The following is a 22,656-nucleotide window of genomic DNA, read 5'->3' as shown; positions in this document are numbered from 1 at the left end:
ACCTCTCTCCCTTCCTTCCTTCCTTCCTTCCTCCCTTCCCGAGTCACTCCACCACTCCACTAATCACCGCGTCTGTTTGTGTGTGTGTGTGTGTGTGTGTGTGTGTGTGTGTGTGTCCTCGCAGCGCCCCTTTAACCTCGGTGACGGCATATCTCATTACGAAGCAGAAAGAAATCGAAACCCCATTGGAAAAAAGCAATCAGATCTGCGACTCCGGCCATTATAAATGATTCAATCGAGAAAGCCGCCCCCCGAGGCAAACACACACACACACACACACACACACACACACACACACACACACACACACACACACACACACACACACACACACACACGCACAAACACAAACGGAAAAACACACACACACACACACACACTCTAAAGATATACAGATACATACATACACAGCCACTCCACTACGTACACTAACCCCATACATACACAAGTACACATACAAAGCAACATGAATAGTAAGAGGTACCACAACATATTCCTCTCCTCACTCTCCCTTCCTCTCTCCTCTATCTCCGCCTCTTGAAAGAAGCCCTCGTAGAATAGATAGTCTTGAGGCACTGTAGAGAAGGTAAAAGTGGGTCTTGCTATTTTATTTGAGCCACGACCGCGCCGCTTACGTTGCATTGTGGGCTGCCCTGAATATTAAGTGCCCGCCAGTGTTGCCATCTCCCACTGCTTGGCTTCGCTGGGTAAACTTAAAAACCCACGTTGAATCCTTGCAGGTTCTTACGCCGTTTTATCTTGCTTGATGTATGTCGGTGTGCAAGCGAGATATATTTTGTTTTAATGTGAGTGGTATGTTAAAACTTGAAGAGGTCGTAGTTTAGTTTGAGAGTTAAGTTACGTACATGAGTGTGTAGCTTTCATGGAAGATCTATTGAGTATTTTTCATGATGTAGGTGGGCATACTTTGCATAGGAGATTTACTTTGTTTTTATGTGGGTTGTATGTTAAAACTTGGAAGATATCGTTGTTTTGTCTGAGTGTTATGTTACCTTGATGTGCGTGTAGTTTTCATAAAGGATGTATTCTGCAATTTAGACTTAGTTGTAATTATATGGAAGACCGATCACCATATTCTCATAAATCGTGTCTTTGTACATTCATCTCCAATAACTTTTTAATATACAGCGAAGTGAAGGAAACAGCTCATCAGGAAAGCGATATAATGAACAGTGCGTGTGTGTGTGTCTGTGTGTGTGTGTGAGAGAGAGAGAGAGAGGTACATGCGGGCTTCATTAACATATATATCGTACCTTTGCACTGAAGTAAAACGCAACTTTTCCTCGGATAACTTCAATTCTCGAAAGACATGAGAAAAAAAACAAAAAAGCATCGAGGTAATGAACGACGTGATTTCTTCTTATGGGAGCGGATTCTGTTCCCACTTGCTGATGGAAAACTAAACTTCGCGCATATTCTCCCGCGAGGCCGCAAGTTCCTCGCGTGAAGGCCGTCGTTAGCTGCTAAATCCCTGCTCCCGAGATGGTAATTACGAAAATACCACCAAAGTGTTCGAGTCCCTTTCAACACGAGGGTTTCCACCAAGCCGAAGCAACACCCCCCAGCGCTGCAATATCGTCAAGCGAAAACTATTTTAGACTGATGACGTGCGGGGCTGAGGTCAGGGGCGGGTTGGCTTAAACAGAACCAGATGAAGGTTGGCGTTACGTGGTTATGTCCCCGTTATAGCGTTCAGTACGGTAAAATGACGACGGGAGAGAGAGAATTATGTGTCAGTGGATTATTAGAACGAGCCAACATAGCTTTCATACAAATTTCAATACAGTAACGTAAAGAAAAGAGAGAGAGAGAATGATAAAAGTGTCAGTTATTTGGGGTCGTGGCTAAGAGGAATTAACAATCACAGAAGTCATGCAGCTTTCAATACAGTAGTACGAAGAGGCGAGAGAGAGTTAAATATAGGAAAGTCATTTATTTTGGCTCGTGGATTACTAGAGCAAGGAAACACAGCAGTCATATGGTCCTTAAAATATGATTAAAAGCTAGAAACAAAGATTAGCTAGATAGATACATGGACAGGGACGGTTGATAGCATATAAAGGGTTCACGAGACTTGTTATATGTAGGCAGGTAGATCTTCTGGGGAATATCCTAACACACACATAGACACACTAACATACAGGCACACACACATACTCGAACACACACACAGGCACACACACAGGCACAGGAACATCCACACACACACACACACACACACACACACACACACACACACACACACACACACACACACACACACACACACACACACACACACACACACACACACACAGCAGAATGACGGACGTGTACAGTACAAATGAGCCATATCCCGCCCCGGCAGTACCAACACGGCGTGACAAATGCCCCGCCATTCAGCGCCAACGCGGTACTAAACTCTCGGCGGCAGTGATGCGAGGCCAGTTAACACGCGCATAGACCAACTGTTAAGCGCGGCACTACTCCATGATCACTCTGCTACTCATGTGTGTGAATGAGTGGGAAAGAGAGAGTGAATGAATAGAGTGATAAGCGTTTACTAGTGAGCTGTATAATAACCGTAAGCATCAGTTTGCATTCTGAATATACATAAAAGTTGTTCATGGTTCAGTTTTACCCTCGTGTATCTTTTTAGAATATACACACAAACTCTGCCGCTTAATCTTGGTAATAAGACACGGTAATTATTTTGTTTTCCTTTCTCTCCACATGCAAATACTACACACATTTAAATCATTTCGTAGTAAAACATATATGCCACCGCCTTTCCTCGCCATCAGTCTTTAAAGTCGTATCTATTATCCTTTTTTAAATGTCTATAAAGTCAAACACACGTCGCATCACCTCGCCCCCATTAACCTTGAGGCCGAGGACACAGCGTCTCGAATTCATAACGTCGTAGGTTGTCGCCGCTTTGATAACGATAGCTGAAGGGACGCAGCGTGACCTTGGAGCTCCAATGACTCACGAAGGCCGGGGAGACACTAATAGCCAATCCCGAAGGCAATCCCCTTGGACCCTGCCGACCGTGGAGGCTCAGACACGGCAGAACAACAGGCCGGAGAGAAGCTGAGGGAGGGTCTTCGGCGCCTTGAGGGCCTAACAAAGTGTGTGCTACGTTGGCCCCCTTAAAGCACACGTAATCAATGAGGGATTGTATTTGTCAGCCGCTGCTCAGGGGAAGGCTAATGGGCAGCGGTGGGGAGCATTGTTGATATCCTCGTGCGCTATTGTGAACGCTGGGAACACTGTGAGGATGATGGACACTCGCATGCAGCAAGCGATAATGATGGCTTCGTCTCGCGCTGACAGGAGATACGGGATGAGGAGAAATGATGCCCTTTGTGCCCTTGGGAACGCCGGGGACAGAGGAAAGGTGATGAGCGGCGCGTGGAGGGAGGAAAACGCTATCCGCAAGCAGTAATGATGGCTTCGTTTGGGCGAGCTGGCGGGAAAGAGGGGAGACCTTCGTTACTTCTAGAACTAGCTAGAAAATGAATCTGCCTCTAAAATTTAAGTTACTAATTACTACTCCCTCACCTCTCACTGGGAAAGTCATTCAGGAGACGTGAGGTTGTCCAGGGCAGCAAGATCAAACACACACACACACACACACACACACACACACACACACACACACACACACACACACACAACCGCCCTCACACCCACCCACCAATACCCCCCCCCCCCCTTTTACACAAACAATCTTTAAAATCAATGTCGATATAAAATGCATATTCCTTTTTCTCCCTCTCGTCTCGATGCTTCGCCGAGCCCAATTAAGCTCCATTTTCAAGGAAAGTTTTATGGGGCGGGGTTTTTTTTCATTAAGTGTTGCATCTTTTGAGTGGAAGATACACACGCTGAAGAGTGAGGATTTTGCGTTTCCGAGAGCGTGCAATTTTATCGACATTATTGGCAGCAGCTTACCAATGAACGCTGTTTTTTTTTGTTTTGAGGCAAGACTTAAGTGGGTGTTTCAATATTTTAGCGCTCCTGATAATGGTGTTTTGCCTCTGCATGAAGAGATACGTACCCAGGATTCTGTCTAGACGCTTCTGGTTAGATGAAGAATTGATGGCTATTCTACGACACGTTTGATACATGTTGGAGGAAGGTCTTAAGCGAGTGTTTCAATATTTCAACACTTCTGATAATGGCCAGTAGAGGTACATACCAAAGAGATTATTGAAACGCTTTTGGTTCGATAAGGAATTGATCTCTATCCCACAAAACGTTTGGCACGCGTTGCGGAATACCTTCAGAATTTGCGGAGGCAGGAAATCCTTCAGTTCACCCTCCAGTGCGCACATGCCAAGGCCGAGGAGGCTGAGGGAGGCCGAACCAACACATGCATCGAAAAATACCGTTGAAACAAGATTCCTAACAAGTCCTGCAACTGGCGGACTCACAAAATTCTCTGCTCCTGGTTGCCTCGTCCTGTCTTGTTGCCTGTTACTCTTTCTACCCACGTCACTCCATCCCTGTCTGCGGTCCCTCAAGTTCACCGTCACCAAACACACGTCAGATGTTCACCTATACCGTCAGTTACGTCGCTTAGTCAGTCCAGGGTTAGGAAACAAGTCGACGGTTTTATCCTGCCTTGTCCTGTTTTGCCGCCTGTTAGTCTTCCTACCCACGTCACTTCATCCCTATCTGCCTCTCCTCAAGGTCACCGTCACCAAACCCACGTCACATGTTCTCTTATACCGCCAGTTACGTCACTTTTAGTCTGCTCAGGGTTAGAAAACAGCTCGGCTCTACACTGCGTGAAAATTAACTTGTTTTTCTGTTTTACTGTGAAGCCGATTGAACCCATCCATCTATTTCCTTTGCTGGTGGAGTTAAAAAAAAGTGCTGATATGTAAAAGTCTCCAGCGCAAGCGGCTTTTGGTGCTGAAATATGTGAACGTGGATCGAGATAAAAGAAAAGGAAACAAAGCTCCCTCATTACACCGCGGGAAAGCGTTAAAATGCTTCACAGGCTTATGACGTCCACTCCGAGGGCTTGGCGAGCAAGGTATATTTGTTTTTCTTTCATCTCACTATTCTCAGAAGGGTCCACCTCCCACGTGAGCTATTTCCAGAGGCCGAAGAGAAGATTAATCGGGTGTTCATAAGTGTTTTTCACGTTCACGACACAGAAGAAAGGTCAAACTACCACCGGCGTCATAAAACTACCTCTGGAAATGCCCAAAACCCCAACACAAACCCTTGCAAATGTGAGTGTGTGCCGGCGAAGCGTTTGAGAATATGGTCCCTGAACTCTTTTTTTCCTATATTTATCAGTGCGAGCCGAAAATCCCTGTTCGTTAGAGATAGCCGTTTTAAAATCTTCATAAGCCTTCGTAAACTCTCTCGCCCAGAGCTGCGTGAGGCAAACAGATCTCAAACGCTCTGCAGCACCGCGCATAAACAAGGACTTTTCTCATCATCGGGGAGAGACATACAGCAGGGAAACACGCGCTATATTTGCTGAGCCTCGGGTTACTAGAGAGAGAGAGGGACAGAGAGGTGTAAATAATGCCACGTAGACAGAAAAGCTCACGGCACGCTCTCCCTCTCTACTTTAACGTTAATACTGATGATAAGAGAGAAAATAAGAGGAAAGAATGAACAGAGTATACGACGAGTCCATAACGAGTAGTGAAGTGACTGAGTAGATGAAATGACGAATGAGTTTACGAGTGAATATAACAGTAACGTAAAAACACTAAAACGCCATGAAAAATCTGAGTCCACAGTGTAAAATGCATATATATTACATTAGGAATTCGTGAGAGTGAAATGCAACCAGCTTCATGTGTGTCTGCGTGTGGAGAGAGAGAGAGAGAGAGAGAGAGAGAGAGAGAGAGAGAGAGAGAGAGAGAGAGAGAGAGAGAGAGAGAGAGAGAGAGAGAGAGAGAGAGAGAGAGAGAGAGAGAGAGAGAGAGAGAGAGAGAGAGAGAGACGAGAAAGTGTTTGCTGCAACATATGAATTGTGAAACTGAATTTGGTCCCGGACTGGAGCCGTTCCCCGATGTATATAGAGGGCTGTATGTGTGTGTGTGTGTGTGTGTGTGTGTGTGTGTGTGTGTGTGTGTGTGTTCAGTATGGCCGCGACCAAAAGATTCACTTGCACGTTGTTGATATTTAATTACTCCTCGTTCCTGCCGCTTTTCCGAGCCTATATTTATCGACTAGACTCCGCTTGTTTGTTCCAATGTGTCGGGGACTCCCTCAGCGTGTTACGATCAAACGGCGAGTGAGACAGATGGATGTATGGATGTGTGAGTCTGTATATCTATGTATGTTTCTGCTTATAGATAGATAAATACACTGGTAGGTTGTTAGACAGTCAGACAGATAGATAGGTTGGATCGTCCATTATCAATATAGACCTTTTTTTATAAGCAGCATCCGTTTAATTATCTCTCTCTTTCCTAAGATAAATAACTTGGGTAGATCATTAGTCAAAGGTAGCTTCGTCCGTCATATACAAATCCTTTTCATAACGCTGAACTGTTTCATTTCCTCTCTTCTCTTAGATTAATAAATGCTTAAACTGATAACTAAGTAAGAAATGGAAATAGATAAGAACATTTAAAGACGAGAAGAACCGTCCAGTATCATATATCAGGTTCTTTTCACAAACGGTCAAGTATTATTTCTTCTCTCTTCGTTTCGCGTTCTTGATCGAGTGCAAAAGCTCGATGGGTTTCTGAAGAGCTTGTGTTGCGCGCCAAGTTAATCCGTACTCGTGTCTCGCTTCGCAAACCACGTCGCCTCTCCTCGTCCGCTGTTCGTTATCTAGTTCTTCATCACGTCAACTCATTATCTATTTCTTTATCACGTCAACTCTCCCCTTTTAGCGTTCTTGATCGAGTATAAAAGGTCGATGGGTTTCTGAAGAGCTTGTGTCGCGCGCCACGTTAATCCGTACTCGTGTCTTGCTCCACAAACCCCGTCGCCTCCCCGTCCATCGCGCTGCCCCAATAACCCGCCGGCAAACCGTTCCCTAATTCCCTTTGCTTATCCGCAGATTGGATTCGGGGTATTCCATTTTCAAGTCCCTCGCAGTTTATTTTTTTATAGCTAAGCCAGATATTAGATTAAAGTTTATTCAATACAACGTCCATGGGATGAATACATACACACACACGTAGACATACACACCCACACACACCCATACACACACACACACACACACACACACACACACACACACACACACACACACACACACACAAACACAGACAGAGAGAGAGAGAGAGAGAGAGAGAGAGAGAGAGAGAGAGAGAGAGAGAGAGAGAGAGAGAGAGAGAGAGAGAGAGAGAGAGAGAGAGATTGAAAGGAAGATACCCAGAGAAAAAGAAGCATTGATGAAAGAGAAACAAATAGACAGATAGATAAGGAAAGGATATAAAAACAGACTCATATTCCATACTTTCTCAGATCTTCGTTCATCTTGCGATCCTTTTCAAGAAAGTCTAAGGAAACTTCAAGCCGAACTTAATTTGAATGTACGAAGGCAAAAAACAAATGCAATATAGACTTCTTTAACTTTCTATCTTCAACGCTTCGTCTGTCTATACATATCCTCCCTCTCACGGCGTTAAAATTCGCTAAACATTTTCCAAGATAACCCCCCCTCAAAATATGCGGACGGGTGGATGATATATATGTATTTACTCATCAAACAAAGTGTAAAAACCTAACCACACATCATTTCCATTGTTTATTTGTGAATCCTCCCTCTCACGATATCAACACTTGCCAATTTTTCAAGATAACTCCACCACGAAATATGTGTGGACAGGCGGATAAAGAGGAAGAAGAGGAGGAGGAAGAAGAGATAGAAGAGGAGGAGGAGGTGGAGAATGAGGGAGGAAAGAGGAAGAAGAGGAGGAGGAAGACGATGAGCATGATATAAAACAGGAAATGGAAAGGAAGCGGAGGAGGAGGAGGAGGAGAATGAGGGAGGAAAGAGGAAGCGGAGGAGGAGGACGATGAGGATGAGGATGATAAAAAAAAATAGAAATGAGAAAGCAGAAGCATATATTCATTTCTTCATTAAACAAAATGTGCTAAAAAATACTAAGCACGTAAATAATCATCTTTTTCTATCAGTGTTTTTCCCTCTCACTGCATCATCACTCACCATTTTTCAAGATAACAACCTCAAAACACGTGTACAGACAGACAGGCGGGCGGGCAGAAACATGTATTTATTTCTTCATTAAACAAATTGTGCTAAAAAAAAATACCCACATATCCTTACCTCATCTCCGCTTCTTCATCTCGCTCGGAGGATAAAAAAAAAACCGCAACAATCACGCCGCGCTCGAGTCCTTGATTAAAAACGAGAGGAGAGAAAAAAGAGAGCGGCAAGATGGGAGTCTCGACCGCTGGATCATGTCACTGACAATGACGGAGGAGGGTATTTTTCTCCCGCCTTGTACACGACACACGCCACGACATATTTTTCAAGTGGGCTGCGCTGTGCTGTGCTGCGCTGCCCACCGACCGACCGACCGACCCACTTTCTTAGACCATCACGCTATCGCCACCACTTTCCTGCGTCCCTGTTTCTTTTTCTCATGCAGATTAACGCATTAGAAACCTACCGTTCATTAATTTTACAAACACCCCCTTCTACCCCTTCCCTTCCAATCCCTGTCCCTTCCCCCTTCCTATCAATCCATCCTTATATACTCCCTCCCTTCAGTTCCCTTCACTTGCCCCCTCCACCTATCTCTTCCCATTACTCCTTCTGCCCTTCCTCCCCTTCCTCTACACTCCTATTCCTTCCCTTTCCTCCCTCCTCCTCCCCATTCAGTACCCCATTCCCTCCCTTTCGCCCTTCCCTTCGTCCTTCTTTCCTTTTATCCCCACCCACCCTCTTCTTCCTACCCTCTACATTCCCTCTCCTTCCCCTCCATTACCCCCTTCCTCTCCTCACCCCTTCCTCTCCCCCCTTCCCCCTCACCCCCGTCTCACGTCCGGTCCCTCGCGTGTCGTACAGAGTGAAACAATAAAGACAGTCTCGTATATACTTTTTGTCCTCTTTGATCCTCTTGGTGGTTGTCTGGCTTTGTTTTTTGGGTTGTACTGTAATGGTGCACTATACTTATCCATACATACATACATACATACATACATATATTCATACATACGTAAAGGTACAGATTTTCATACATATTCTAGTTATTTTTTTGTTTTATTTTGTTTAATTTTAGTATCCTCGTCATCATAATCCCTTTTTTTCTTTTTTCTTTCTTTTTTTCGTCATCTTCATTTTCTTTATATTCGAACTTTCTCTGACCTTCCATTTTGCTCTTTTTCCTTCTCGTGTCATCATCGTAATCTCTTCTTTCTCTCATTTTCTTCGTCTTCTTCCTCTTTTATTTTCCTCGAACTCACTCAAATCTTCCATCTTTTCCTTTTTTCCTTTCGTGTCATCACCATAATCTCTTCTTTCTCTCATTTTCTTCGTCTTCTTCCTCTTTTTCTTTTTCCTCGGAACTCACTCAAATCTTCCATCTTCCTTTTTTTCGTGTGTTTGGGGGAAAGGAAGGAAGGGGCGCCATGAACCTAACCTCTCTATAATTTCCATTTTTTCCTCTATTTCCTGCTGAATACCAAAAAAAAATAAAAACCGTACCCGCTGACTTCTCGTTTCTGGAAGGCGTGGTGTGGAGGAGGAAGGCGAAGTCAGCATGAAGATTATTAAAGGTCTTCTCAGCATTAGATAACTTAAGGTCTCGTCAGCGCCACCACCACCATCACCACTACCACCACCACCACCACCTCCATCTTTGCAGCAACAGTCTTAAAAGAAACCGTGATTAATACCCTCAATGGGACTCCAGGGAACTCGCTCGCTCTCTCATATTCTTGCACCTAATTAGTAAGCAACGTGATATAGACCAAAGCAAGATTCAAGGGTGAGATAGTGCGGATCGCGGTCTTCTTCTTTTTCATTTCTTCTTGTGGTGAAAAATGAGACGGCTCAATTACGCCGCCTTCGTGAGATCGAGAACAGCTGCTTTTTCGCACATTCTGGATGAGGAATAATTATGATATACTCGATTCATCTTATTCTAGAGAGGAAATAGTGTTGTACAATGTGTGAAGACGTAAAAGGAAAGAGTTATACGATTCCTTGGATGATTTAGAACAAAGTGAAACGTAGTGTTGCCTTGAGTTTGAGGAATAAGTTTCGTAATGTACCAAAATACGAGTCTTCTTATTCAGGTAACATGTGTAGGAGTAAAGCAGTACGGTCTGGTTGGTTAAGAGCATAGAGAAACGTATTTTACATTGGGTTTGAGGAATAGCTAATGTAATATACCGAAAGCACGAGATTTATTATTTAGAAGTGAGAATAATGCAGTAGAATAGTGTTAACATATATAGGAGTAAAGCAGTACGGCTCTTTGGTTAGTTAAGAGCATAGAGACACGTATTTTTACATTGGGTTTGAGGAATACCTAATGTAATATACCGAAAGCACGAGACTTATTATTCAGAAGTGAGAATAACAGAAGAATAGTGTGAACAAGTGTAAGAATAATGTAGATTCTTCGGTTAATTAAAAGCAAAAAGAAGGACGTATTTCACCGATTTAAGGAGACTTCACAAACGTTTTCCCGTGATTCTAGTGTCAGACGTTTGTTTACGATATATCAGAACAACGGCGACTCAGGTTTCATGCGGAGAGGCCGTTAGGTGGCGTAATTAAAAGTCAGAGGGAGACGGAAGGCCGCATAAACAACACGTTATGACCCTCGGCGTTCGGTTCAAAGACTGGGTTTGTTTACACGCTCCGGCTCTCTTTTTCTTTCCCGACGAAGGGCGAGGAGTGATGTAGACTCTCCCTCCCTCTTTCTATCGGGGCAAAACACGTCACAATATTAAACACTGATAGATAACATGAACAACAGGTGATGTAGTTGCTGCAGATGATGTAGAATGTTTCAATGAGGTGGAAAAGGTGTAGGGAATTGATAGATAGCAATTATGATAGGTGATGTAGTTGATGTAGGCGAAATAGCAGGTTACGCTGTGGCTAAAGAGATGTAAGGAAGCGTTAGGGGTATCATATATAATAGGTAGGGCCATGTAGTGTGTTCCAGTGTGATTGAAAAGATATAGACATTGATAGGTAGCATTACATAATAGAAAGCTCGATATATAGTGTGTTGCAATGTGGCTAAATAGATATAGGCATTGATAGATACCATATTTAAAAGGCAGGGCGATGTAGTGTGTTCCTTGGGATTAAAAAAGATATAGACATTGATAGGTAGCAGGTTTAATAGGTAAAGCGACGTAGTGTGTTTCAATATAGCTTTTTAATTCCTGTCAGCAGTACCTTTAACACATATCACCTTTTAATATGCAATCTCACACATCAATAAAGACAGAAAGGATACGATAGAGAAAGCGATCTAGCGTTCTCCATTTCGCTATTTCCCTTCGTGAACACCAGACACGTGCGGACTAATTCATCAGAAAGAGAGAAAGAGAGAGGAGATTAAAAAAGATGGAGCATATTTCTTAAACTTTGCTGCACATCACTCCTCTCCTCTCCTCCCAAATTAATCTCACAAAAAAAATAATAACAGCAACGCAGATCAATTTCACACGCTGTTCCCTGTCAGACACACGTGATATATTGTCCGTGTTGCCACAATGCTATTTTTTTCCCTCGCCTTGTTTCATCACCTCCTCTTTTTATTTAGTGGGTGAGCAAGCGAGCGAGCGAGTGAGCGGACGCGAAAATGTCACATTCACCCACCTCGTAATATATAAAAGAAAGCGGCCCGCCTCCTTCTCTCTCTTTTACGACCACTTTCTGTTTTCTCCACAGCTAAATGCCTCACCACCACCACCAACACCACTGCAAACACCACCACCATCATCACCACCATACCCACCAACCTCCATTACCACCAGCCATCACCACTACTTCTACCACTACTATTATTACCAACATCACCATCATGACCACACCTACACCACCACTACTACTAACACCACATCATCCACAGCCATTCATAACTAACACAACTGCGATATCTTTGGCGAATGGTACCGAAGAATGAGACCAACATCGCTAGTACGTAACACACAGCACCCAACCCTAAGACCCGCTCACTTCAACCTAAAATTCCAAGTACACAGAGGAAGTACACAGTAACGTGCACCAGACACGTAGAAACCAACACCAACAACGATTCGCCAGTCAGTCTTATGCTCATGCCAACCCTGTCCCTCTCTTCGCCTGTATGTATGCGTGTGTGTATATGTGTGTGTGTGTGTGTGTGTGTGTGTGAAGCAAGCAAAGGACAAAGAACGAAAAAAAGACCCAGCCATTGTTACCGTGTGTACTGAGTGTGGAAGAACCAAGTGATGCGGACGTCCCCAGAGTACGAGGAACTTAGTAACTCTGGATTACTGTTTGTGTCTGAGTCTCTGTGTGCGTGGGGCGTCCGGGGACATTAGTGTGCGCGGAATGGGTCAACTTTGTAACGCGTACCGTGTGTGGCTGCAGTGTTAAAAAGACAGCAATGGCGAGCTCCTGTCTGGCTGCTCCTGGTGTTCATGGCGACACGAGGGGCGTTAAGGGAGAAGAAGGGAAGGGGACGAGGCGGGGCGAGTCGGGGCGTGTGGCTTGTCAGGGTGATGTGAGGCCGAAGGGGAAGGGTCCATGGTGCCGGTTAGGTCGTGTATGTGGCCGCGAGTGTCCTGTTCGTGTGCATGGAAAGCTTGTTACTTGATTATACTGTTTTCTTTCTTCTCTTTTATTCGTTTTTAGATAAGGACACAGACCTATTTAAATGGGAGAAGGGAGAAGGTAGAGCCAGATAGGTCGTCTTTGTGGTCGTGAGGTGTCCTGTTCGTGTGCATGGAAAGCTTGTTATATGATTATACTGTTTTATTTTTCCCTTTTATTCGTTTTTAGATAAGGACACAGACCTATTTAAACGGGGGAAGGAAGAAGGTAGAGCCAAATAGGTCGTCTTTGTGGTCATGGTGTGTCTTGGTCGTGGCCATGGAAAGGTGGTAGGTATTTGGTTATGCTGTTTTCTTTACTTTGTTATCCGTGCCACCATTTCAGTCTGGATATAAGCCTCTCCCAAGCGTGCCCATCCGTACCTAGCCTGTCTACGTACTATCCACGTGCCACAATAGTCTAAGAAGCAGAATACTATCCGTCCCACCTTTCCACCAGCCACTTCAATCCACCTCATTCGCTCTCGCTCCTCCGCCTCGCCGTTACGCCTCATCACCGTCTAAATAAAGAGGAGCGCCTGCCGGACCGGACTAAGAGAGGCTTCAATTATTCCTCAGTAAACACGGCGGACCATTCCTCGTCGGGGCCGCCTCCTCCGCTGCTACCCGAGGCCCGCCCGCCCAGCACCAGCAGCAGCAGCGCGCCGTTGGGGAAAGCTTTAAAAATCAATTGTTTGGCGTTTTGTTGAGAATTTGAATTAGTAGTGAGCCTCCCGTGGCACTTTTTTGTTGATCTTGTTTTTTTTTTTTGTTTTTGTTCTGGTTCTTGTTCTTGGTTTGGCTGTTTATTTATTTATTTTTTTTGTTAGGGAAAAGATTTTAAAGTCAATTGTTTCCCGTTTTGTTGAGAATGTGAATTAGAAGTGAGTCTCCCGTACCACTTCTTGTTCTTTTTGTTCTTGTTACTGTTCTTGTTCTCGTGATTTTCCTGTTTCTTTTCTTGTTTTCCTTCTTTCTCTAAACTTTCTCACATTCGCTATTTTCTTCTACCTCCCTTTTACCCCTCTCCCCCTTCCCTTATATCATTACTTCTCTTCTTTCCTTCCTTCCTGTTGTCTCTCTACATGTATATTCTAAACTATGGCTCTGTTCTGTACCATTCTCCTTGCCGAGGGTAAATTTGATACATAAAAATACTCAGTTATATAAAGTTACACGTCGTGGCAGCTCTGATCTCGAGGTTTCCAGTTGCGATGCTGATTCGGAAAGTCTTCTTAAACTATCGTACCATAATAAGCAACCTAAGGAACTCTCTCTCTCGCTCTCGTTCTCGTTCCCTCTCTCTCTTTTCGCAGCCCCTCAGTAAGAAGTAATTTTCCAATCTCGACCCACGAAGCGCCCTGAACTAGCACCATCGGAGGCACTGACTGGCGCGCCGTGACCCGGACCCAGCGGCGAGAACAACCTTTAAATATTCCGACAGAGTTCACGCGGGAGGGAAAAAAGAAGGGGGGGGTGGAGGGAGAAGCCGATTGAAGAGATAATAATAGGAGACGGAAAAGGGAAAGGTAAATGGAAAGAAAGATAGAAGAAAGAGCTGTAAACTGGAGAGATAGAAATAGAAAGGAGGAAGGAAATGGAAGGAGAAGACAGTAGGAGACTAAACGAAGAGGAGGAGATAGAGGGGAATGAAGAGAGAGGAAAGAGAGAAACCTGAACATAAAAGAGAAACAGAAACGGAAACTGGAGCAAGAAGAGAGAAGAGATAAAGACAAAAGAGGGAGACATAATAGGAAACAAGAAAGAAGGATGGAAGGAGAGAAGAATCATGAATGTAAAGGAAAGGAGAGAGAGAGAGAGAGAGAGAGGTAGAAGACAGTTAAAAAAGAGCAGTTTCCTGGGGTTTAAAGAGCCATAAGCAGGTACTATTTTTTACCTCGTATGCATGTGTAGAAACGCTGGCCGCTACGAGGAGGCAAAAACACTGAAGAGGCTTTACTTTTATGGCGTTCCCTAAGTGTTTCTGTGTAATAATCTTTCCGAGCCTTTCATCAGGTCTTCTTTTTCCTTGATCTTTGACGTTACTCTTGTATTTTTTGCCCCCACAGGTCTTAATTTTCTTTATTTATTGCAGAGTATCAGTGTGTGCGTGTATTGTTAGATCCTACATATGATTGACCGATTTGTGACTCAAGTTGATTTAAGTTCTTTCAAATCTTTTATGCTGGTTATTCAAGGGTGGAAAAGTTGAGGAGTGTCTGCGGAGGTGATTGCCAGGTAGGAAGTAAAAAGAGTAGAAAAGAAAAGTAAGGATGAGTTAGGATGTTGCGCCGTCATATCTCAAGCGTTTTAACACCACCACCCTCACCTAATTTTCACTCGCCACCCTCGCCTCTTATCTCTTCGCGGATCCTTATCGTCGGGGCTAACAACTGCTAATAACACTCCACGCCCTCGTAAATAGATAAGCTTATGCGGTCATCATGCTTCGAACGTTTTCTTCATTCACGCCAAGACCCAGACTTTATGATGACGGTCTGGCATTTTGAGTACCTGTTGAAGGAAGGGATTATCAACACGGCTTGTCAGTATTGTAAGTTAGTAATCAGTGAATGTGAGGAATCGATAATCAAACCTAGACAAACAGAAATTCAACTTTACATTGTCTCCTAATCAAATTTTCTCATCTCTTGTAATCTCTTCTAATCTTTTCTAGTCAAATAATCGATGAGCGGGACCAGTCAAATCTTCTAATCTCGTTTGATCTATTTTAATCTCTTCCACTCTCTTCTAATCACTTTTAATTTCTTCTAATCTCTTCTAATCTCTTCTAATCAAATAATCAATGAACGAGACCAATCACGAACTAAATTAACCCAACCTGAACTAAATCCAACCTAACATAGTCTATTCCAGTCACGTATATCCTTACCTCGACAAATCTAATCATACCTCATCAAATATGACTATCTCTGCATTTTATTTTATCTAATTCATTACCTAGAGATGCAATACAATGAAAACGGAACATTCGCAATATCCAGTTTTTTAAGGGAACCAAAATTGACTTCCGCAAGCAACCATCATCTCTTGAAGCTTTTCCTCATTCTAATTGAGTTATTTAATCACCTGAAGAGCCAGCTTGTGTCTTGAGGGATCGGCGGAGGAGACTGTCTCCCTTATATATCTTGCACGCCCCCGGCAGGTCACCGCCCACATGAATAATAAAGGCCTGTTTTGTGACGAACCTCCACGCTTCAACATTTTCCGGCCAATAGAAACAGAAGCAACGGCTCGTGGTACCACAATAACATCCTTTTGACAATAACAATAAAAATAAGAGTAAGAAGAAGAGTAAGAACTAGAAGAACAAGAGCAAGAAGAACAAGAACAAGAACAGCTCATGGCCTCCTATATCACATCGTTTGAACAAGAAAAAGAAGAAAAAGAGGAAATAAAGAACAAAAAGGACAAGAAGAAAAAAAAGAACAGTAATAACGAGAACAAGAACAAGAATAAAGATAATAGAAGTAACGTTTATTTTATCGGGCTGACAACATATAATCTGTTCCAGTAATCACACTGACACACATGACGTTCTCCTTTAACGCGTTCATCAGCCACTAACACATAAGGACACTGGGGCTCAGATATCACCGTAATACCCCACGAATAAAGCTCAGTTGAAGCCTTTCCATCGATCACATATTTAATTCTGAGCCACATTCGCCGTGGATGTAGAAATATGAGGCATGCGAATGAGGGTGAAGGAGGGAGTGAGTTGAATCTGCATGCTGTGAACGAGTATTATTTTCCTCTCCCTGCCGATCACTAAAATATGTAAATGATTAGATTGGAAGGGGGAGGAGGATTCTGTGTTCGCGTTCGTGGATGAGACAAAATTAGGAGTTGTTGGGTATGATGTATGAGCTTATTGTAGAGGAGTTGAATACGAGAAATGAATAGCTGAACGGGAAGTTATATATTTAAAAGGTAAGGGAAAGATAGTTAGTTAGTTATATAGATAGATAGTTAGGCGTTTAGTCAGTTAGTTAGTTAGTTAGTTAGAAAATAAGAGGAAGGTATAATTTAAATGCAACTTCACGATAATTATGGATGACAGAAAGTATATGAACGAAAATAAAGAGGACGAGAAGACAGTAAAATATTTCTACATTAGCATTTGAGAATAGGAAAAAAATAGAGGAAAAAAAACAAAAGAAAAAAATCACTGAACAGGGCAAGACAGTTAAATTTCTCTACATTAGCATTTGAGAATAAGGAAAAAAAATAAGGGAAAAAAAGTGAAAGTAAAAAAAAGAACTCGCTGAAGTGTCAATGTTTTAGAGGAGGGGAACAGTAGCGCTGCAGAAGGGGAGTTAAAAAAAAAAAAAAGCGAAATGTGACTCTTTTTCTCCTCTGCCTTTCCTTTTATCTTGGCCCGGACTAATCTCATTAATTGACGTACGATTTACCTTTTAAAGTATTCTGACACCATGGCTCCACGCTCTAGTCGCTCATATCGCCTTTTACTTAATTGCAAAACTCCGACTGTGATAACTATGAGCACAGAGTTAAGGTATAGGATCCAGTGTCATTACGGCTTCTTAAAATAATGGGTATATCAAAAAGGGAACATTTTCTTAACGTTCACTCATTTTCGTAACCTATTCTTAGTCTCAAGTTCATGGGAAAGTGTATTTGAATGGCATAGTATAGGTTAGTGAATGGATTATCACTTTATTTTAATTCTTACGATATCATTGCGCCTCTTCATCACAAATTGACCCTCCCTCATAGCCATTCGTTGTTTTCTTTACTGGAACAGCGCAGAGCGGGCTTTTTTTGTTTTGTTTTGTTTTGTTTCTTCCCTTAAGCTGCTTCCTTTGCTGTGAAAATACCTACATGAACCGTTTCTATCCTTTAAAAACTACGGCTTGGATATAATAGTTTAGTGTTCCGTTTTCGCTTCAGTCTGAGTTATTAATTTGGCAACGTAACTTTTCGAAATCCCTCTCATCCTCCACAAAGCCCCCAAACAAGAGCTGCGTTGCTGCTCGAGACTCTGACAACTCCATCGACGTCGCCCGCATGCAACTCTCGCCTTAATGCCCGACATACGTCAAAGTTGATTTGCATATGCAGTGGTCGGGTCGGCTGCGGAGGACCTGCCATCCATAACCGAAGAGAATGGGCGCCGGGAGTTAGTGTTTGTTGAGCCCTCAATTCTGTTCCCGTCTTTGAGGGGTGATTGTTAGCGTGTAGACGCCTCGTCCCGCTCCTGTAGCGTGTGGCTCTTTTATTCCTGCTTCACTTTGGTCTGGCAGAGCTCATGGGTTCCCTACATCGCCAGTTTCCGCCTCGCATCGGAGACTTTCGTAAGATAACATGAGTGGCATGACTTTCACGCAACAAAGAAATATATATGTAAACCGACACCAGCAGCGGCTCTGCGTTTGAAATAAAATCTAGTTTTGCTTCACATGTGAAATATTTTGGCCACAACGGATTACTCGGTCAACACATGAAATTGCATACATTATTTTTATTCCGTATTTTATGAAAAAAAAAATGTTTTCTGGTTTAAAATACTTTTAAGCTTAGCAACACATTTGTTTTTATTTCACAGCAAAACTGTGTGTGTGTGTGTGTGTGTGTGTGTGTGTGTGTGTGTGTGTGTGTGTGTGTGTGTGTGTGTGTGTGTGCGCGTGTGTGTGGGCGTGCACGTGCCCATTACTTTTATAACTTTTCAGAAACCTTTACAATATATAAATTGCTATAACATTTCCTGTTTCATTTTTTTCTACAATCTAAAAGCTCAAATGTTTCAGTTATTTCAGGGATCTTTAAAAAAATAGAAGCCAAAAATCAACGTTTCTGATTTTTCTGTGAAGCGCGACAAGCGGCGAGAGAGTTTTGTAACAATATTCTTTATCTATTAAATGCATGAAGCACGTCAGCATGATGTTCCCTCAGAGCCGAGGCTTCATCAGCATGGTTTCTGGTTCTCCCTTTCATGGTGGGAGTAACTATAGCGGGGGAGGCAGGAATAACGCTTCCACCTGATGATAATGACGCATTTGAATGCTTTTTTCGTGTTTTAACAGTCGCTATTGTTTATATAGGTATATATAGCTGCCTGTTAAGTAACTACTAAGTAAAAGGCTGAACAAAAAATGTCGTTCGCCTCGGACACAAAATAATTGAGCCTGAATATTGTGTTTGATGTTTCATGTATGCGCAACTTGCTGGGTCTTGTATTTCATTAGTAAGTTTTATTTGAAATTCCGCGCACTGCGACGTCTCTCCGTAAGCGTCCGATGTCGATTAGTCTCGAGATAAAAAGCGACCTTTTAATTCCTTCTGCGAAAAACCTGCACTGACTGTGAAATGAAAATAAGAGCAAGGGAGTAATTTAATTTAATTGTGACATAAACATTTAAGGCCGGAAATATGATGTGAATGTATTTCATCTTAATATTTCATCAAGAAGTGAAAAAAGGGGAAACTAGGTAAGAGTTCGAGGCGAGTTTTCAGAGAGAGAAGGGAAAAAGGAGAAGGAGAAGGAGGAGGGGGAGGAGGAGGAGGAGGAGAAGGAGGAGGAGGAGGAGGAGGAGGAGGAGGAGGTGAAGGGCCCCAGAAAAACTAATGGGCGTAACATCCTGTCCTTCTGCCTCAGCTGGATGACCTACACTCTCGAGGAGGGGGCGTGACAAAGGCCGGATATACATAGACTGTTTGCTATGGAGGCTGCTTCATACACACATTATATACCTCTCCCTTTTCTGATCTGGGTGGCGTAAGGATAGGGAAGCAATGGAGGACAAATATATATAGACTGTTTGCTTTAGAGGCTGCTTCATAAACACATTATATACTTCTCCCTTTTCTGAGCTGACTGACGATGGGATAGGAAGCAAAATAAGCAAGAGATATATAGACTGTTTGCTATGTATACTTGTTCATATACACATTATCAAGCTTCTCCTCTTTACAATTGGCTGGCTTTAGGATAGAAAAGCAATAGAAACCAAATTAATATAGACTGTTTGCTATATATACTTGTTCATATACACATTATCAAGCTTCTCCTCTTTACAATTGGTTGGCTTTAGGATAGAAAAGCAATAGAAACCAAATTAATATAGACTGTTTGCTATATATACTTGTTCATATACACATTATCAAGCTTCTCCTCTTTACAATGGGCTGGCTTTAGGATAGAAAAGCAATAGAAACCAAATTAATATAGAGTGTTTGCTATGGATGCTGCTTCCTAACAAAATAGACAAGAGAGAAAGAAAGAAATATCGAAGATGAATGTATTGAAAGGAAGGAAGAGAAAGGTGTAAAAGGGCTTTTCCTTTGTTGATAAGGCTGACGTTACCCAATCTATGCTTTGGGTACAGACAACCTTCCCTGAATTCTGCTCTTCAAGAGGATATCACTGAACTCATGTATTACGTTTGATATTCCGGGTGCGTCAAAGAGTACTAAGGCTGAAAATATGTTGGAGATAATGCAATAGAGATTAATTAGTGCATATCCTTTGAACTTTACTTTCCTTCATTATTTATTGATCTGTTCCGCCAAGTACAGAAAACTGAGGGTAGAAATTTTAGCGTCACAGGGTTCAAAGCAGTAACCAACCGTACCGTCAAAGAAAAATCGGAAATAAGACCACGCTAAAGTTATTCTAGTGTGTAATTATTTCCTTAACTTTCCTCTAATTAATTACTCGGGTTCTCTTAAGCTTGGCATCCAGTAATTATGAAGTTTTCCGTTTTTTCCCTTAAATTAACTCGGATTCCAGTGGCGTGGTAGTTGATAGGGAGTGGGAGGCGGAGGAAGAGTATAATTTTGGAGACGGAAACGGAAAAAAAGGAGGTATAGGATAAAAGCAGTTGTGGTTGAAAATAAAAATAGAATAAGAATCATGATAAGGAGTGGGAGGAGGAGGAAGAAGAGCACTATGGAGACGGATAATGAGGAAAAGAGAAGGTATACGATAAAAGTGGCTGTGGTTAAACTAAGAAGAAGAAGAAGAATGATGGTATGTCTGCTGAGATGTAAGTTTGACGTCAATATACCCGCTTAACCCGGTAGTAGCGACGGGTCAAATTTGTAGCCTTACCGTGTACCAGCGACGGGCCACATTTTTGCCATGATATAAACCCCAAAAATAGATGATGCATAAACTGATCCCAAATGCGTTGATATGTATTATGAAATGGTTTGCGTGAGTGATGATTTTTTCTCATTTTCTCGCTGAGAGGGGCCTTTAAGAAACATGATCCCTGCAGCTACCAGGTTAAACATAAGGTGAAGTCAGTGAGTGCCAAGGAATGATTAAAAATTGAGGAAGAATGTTGCTTTGTCATATTTCACGCGTCTCGGCACTTCCCCATCACATAGTCATTGATATAGAGAATAATAGCAAGAGCCATATCAATCAGGGCACAAGACTACATTTTAACCATATCTGTAAGTTTCGATTATAACGGTCAAAGGTTAAAGTGACATATCAGTCCTACTAACACTGATTTATCCCTCGTTGCAGGTCTGTGGACGCCTGACCCTCGCATCCTGGTGGGCCCGTACGAGGAGGAGGCCCCGCGGCGGCTGACCAACGCCCGCTTCCTCACCGCCAACAACACCATCACCACCGTCCAAGTGGGCACCACCGCCGCCCTGCGCTGCCAGATCAACGACGTGGCCGAGCATGAGACGGTGAGGCAACTTTTTCATGTGTCACCTTAACTGTCCTTCCACCTCGGCGTGAGTCTTCATCATTACCCAAAAATATTGTCTCCTTGCGAACCTCTGACGGCAAATTTCAATTCCTCTGCTCCACGATGAGAGGCTGTCTGTTCTCAGGATCAAAGTTATCAACACGTCCCCCGTAACAGCATGAAAGCCTTGGAGGTTCTCATCAGCGTTGTGTTATCATGTTTTGGTAGCACGGGCCTTGTATAGCATTTGCTGCGGTGCCGTGAATACTTTATTGAGTTGTTTCGTCGATAGTTTTCTGGTTTATCTCCATCCTTTATTGAATGACATTGAGTCGCATCAGGGCGGGGGGCGGGGAGCGCACGGCTATAAATACCGGCGTCAAGAGGGCCGCCCGACGGCGTGACGACGCACTAAATGCCGCCTGCCGCCGTTTGCCTAAATTGAGGCAGCAAATTTGTCCCGGACGAATAATCTATCGGGAATTGCTGTAATTTCGATTTCGTAGCGGAGAACTTAAAGAGGCAGGAAGTGAAGGTAACGAGGCTCCTTCCTACCCGGACAGGAGTTACTGGAGCTAATCAAGGTATTTTCCTTGTACGTGAAATGCTTCGTTAAAGCCTCCAGTGACTATACGCCTTGCCAGTTGCCTCGCTGCTGCGTGGGGCGGCGGAGAAGCAGGCGATGCGGTGCCCGAGTGGCGGTGCTGAGTCGGTGGAGCCGCAGGTTGTTACGAGGCAAATCTCAAGACTAAATGGGAGGCTGGTCCGTCGGGGCTCCTGGCCGGGCCGATCATCGCTGCCGCCTGTTGTTATTGCTGAGTGACGGTCATTACCATACAGATGACTCCCCGCCCTCGCCGCCTTCCCTCCCTCCCGCCACGGTCACTCTTGTCTCGGACAACCCCGTTTACTGGCGTGGATTGTCTCTGCCATGTCGGCCTTGCCCCTCCGCCATCCCATTCCGGTTTATGGGTATGGGTTATCTCTCCTTGCCGTCTCTGTCGCTCCGTCTCGCTGTCAGCCATCCGGGTTATTTGCTTGGGGTCATCCTTTCTTGCGCTGTCTCGCTCTCTCATTATTCTGTTTGTTTCTCCCTTTCGGCATCAGCCGCCTGGATTATAATTATCAAAGCCGGGTATCTCTCTTTGTCCTCTCTGTTTCCTCGCTTAGTCATCAT

The 22,656-nt window shown here is 43.4% G+C and overlaps 1 protein-coding gene across 1 annotated transcript in view; it reads left to right on the top strand.

Moving 5' to 3' along the window:
* The window catches only part of LOC126997274 (uncharacterized), a 37,486-nt gene that overhangs the window by 5,507 nt on the left and 9,323 nt on the right, over positions 1-22,656 (top strand). The window contains exon 3 of the mRNA XM_050858268.1: positions 21,308-21,477. Coding sequence (XP_050714225.1) covers positions 21,308-21,477 — 170 coding nt within the window. The remainder of the gene's footprint in view (positions 1-21,307; positions 21,478-22,656) is intronic.

Source organism: Eriocheir sinensis, chromosome 12 (assembly GCF_024679095.1).
Source record: "Eriocheir sinensis breed Jianghai 21 chromosome 12, ASM2467909v1, whole genome shotgun sequence".
Lineage (NCBI taxonomy): Eukaryota > Metazoa > Arthropoda > Malacostraca > Decapoda > Varunidae > Eriocheir > Eriocheir sinensis.
This window is presented reverse-complemented; position numbering and strand designations above follow the sequence as displayed.